The sequence below is a fragment of the Etheostoma spectabile genome, chromosome 15, assembly GCF_008692095.1.
Source record: "Etheostoma spectabile isolate EspeVRDwgs_2016 chromosome 15, UIUC_Espe_1.0, whole genome shotgun sequence".
In the NCBI taxonomy this organism is placed as follows: Eukaryota; Metazoa; Chordata; class Actinopteri; order Perciformes; family Percidae; genus Etheostoma; species Etheostoma spectabile.
Window position 1 is genome coordinate 16,592,485 of NC_045747.1, and position 1,289 is coordinate 16,593,773.

General features: G+C 43.5%; 1 protein-coding gene across 4 annotated transcripts in view; it reads left to right on the forward strand.

The window, feature by feature from the left end:
- Nucleotides 1-1,289, forward strand: part of kcnh6a (potassium voltage-gated channel, subfamily H (eag-related), member 6a) — a 29,685-nt gene that overhangs the window by 27,296 nt on the left and 1,100 nt on the right. For all 4 annotated transcript variants that reach the window (XM_032536983.1, XM_032536984.1, XM_032536986.1 and 1 more), the window contains exon 15: nt 560-767. In XM_032536983.1, the coding sequence (XP_032392874.1) occupies nt 560-767 (208 nt within the window). The remainder of the gene's footprint in view (nt 1-559; nt 768-1,289) is intronic.

Below are 1,289 nucleotides of genomic sequence, written 5' to 3' on the forward strand. Positions count from 1 at the left end.
AAATGCTCTACCACTGAGCTATACCCCCTGATGACAGTTGAGTCCTGGGCTTCTATCTTATAACATTTACTTCCACGTCACATTTCTGAAAGCTCCTCCTTTCCTCTCCTGCTTTATTTGCACATCAGTTTCCAGCTGGTTGTGTGCAGAGTGTAAAGGCCCTGACACACCAGGCAGGTAGAGAACTAGTGGTGACAAAGGCCAACTGTCGCCACAGGTCACCATTGTTTTGGCCAAAAACTGGGCTGCACATGTATTAGAGAAAGTGAGGAGAGAGAGGTGGAGGGAAAGACAAATAAAGATAAGAAAGATAGAAACATTCTCTGTAAAGTCAGCCTCGTATGTGCTTCCTTTTACTTGCCTGTCCTCATATATGCTATGCTGTGTCATGCTATAATGTTGAAAGAGCAAGAGAGAAACCTAGTGGACATTTTTGAAAAAACAGATGAAATGACTGTGAAGGGCTTTAAAAAGAATATGATGGGTTCCATCCACCACCAAAACAACACCATTAGTAGAACTTTGTGTGTTATTTTGTGTCTTTCTTTATCCTTCCAAGGCTGGAGACCCGTATGACAGCAGACATCAATGTAATCCTGCAGCTTCTCCAGAGGCAGATGGCCCTGGTGCCTCCGGCCTACAGTGCTGTGTCCCCCAGCCCTCAGCCGCCTCACCCCACCAGCCTGTACAGCACAGGAGCACCCACAATCCTCACTGTCCCTCCAATCCAGCCAGTACCTATTGACAGCACTTCCTCCGTACTAAAGGTATTGTGTTCAGTTTACATACATACAGTTATCACAGGTTTGCTTCTCTGTGCTCACCCATTTTTTGGATCCATATGGGACTAATTCCAGTAACATCAAGTAATTTGAACCTTTTACACATTTTGCTGTCAATTGTTTAATTTGTAAATTAAATAAATAGTTTTGGAACATTTGCTTGTTCTGGCTCTGTCCAAAGGTAACACAATACACATATCAGCCCATCTACAGCTCACTAATTAACAGGGCACAGTATATCATGTGTTTAATCCATACAAAAACTGGGGTTATGTGTCAGGCTTTTTCTTAACCAGTAACATCATGTAGTGCCCACTGGTAGCGTGTCAATGAATTGGAGGTTAGAGGGTGCTGCTGGGTGGATTTTGTCACCTTTGGACAAGGTAACTGTTTTAATGCTAGTCTTAATGCTAAGATAAGTTTACTGGCTGCTTGCTCCAACTACAAATTTATTGTGTGCGGGGCGGCTGTGGCTCCTGCGGTGTGAATGTGTGTGAATGTTTATCT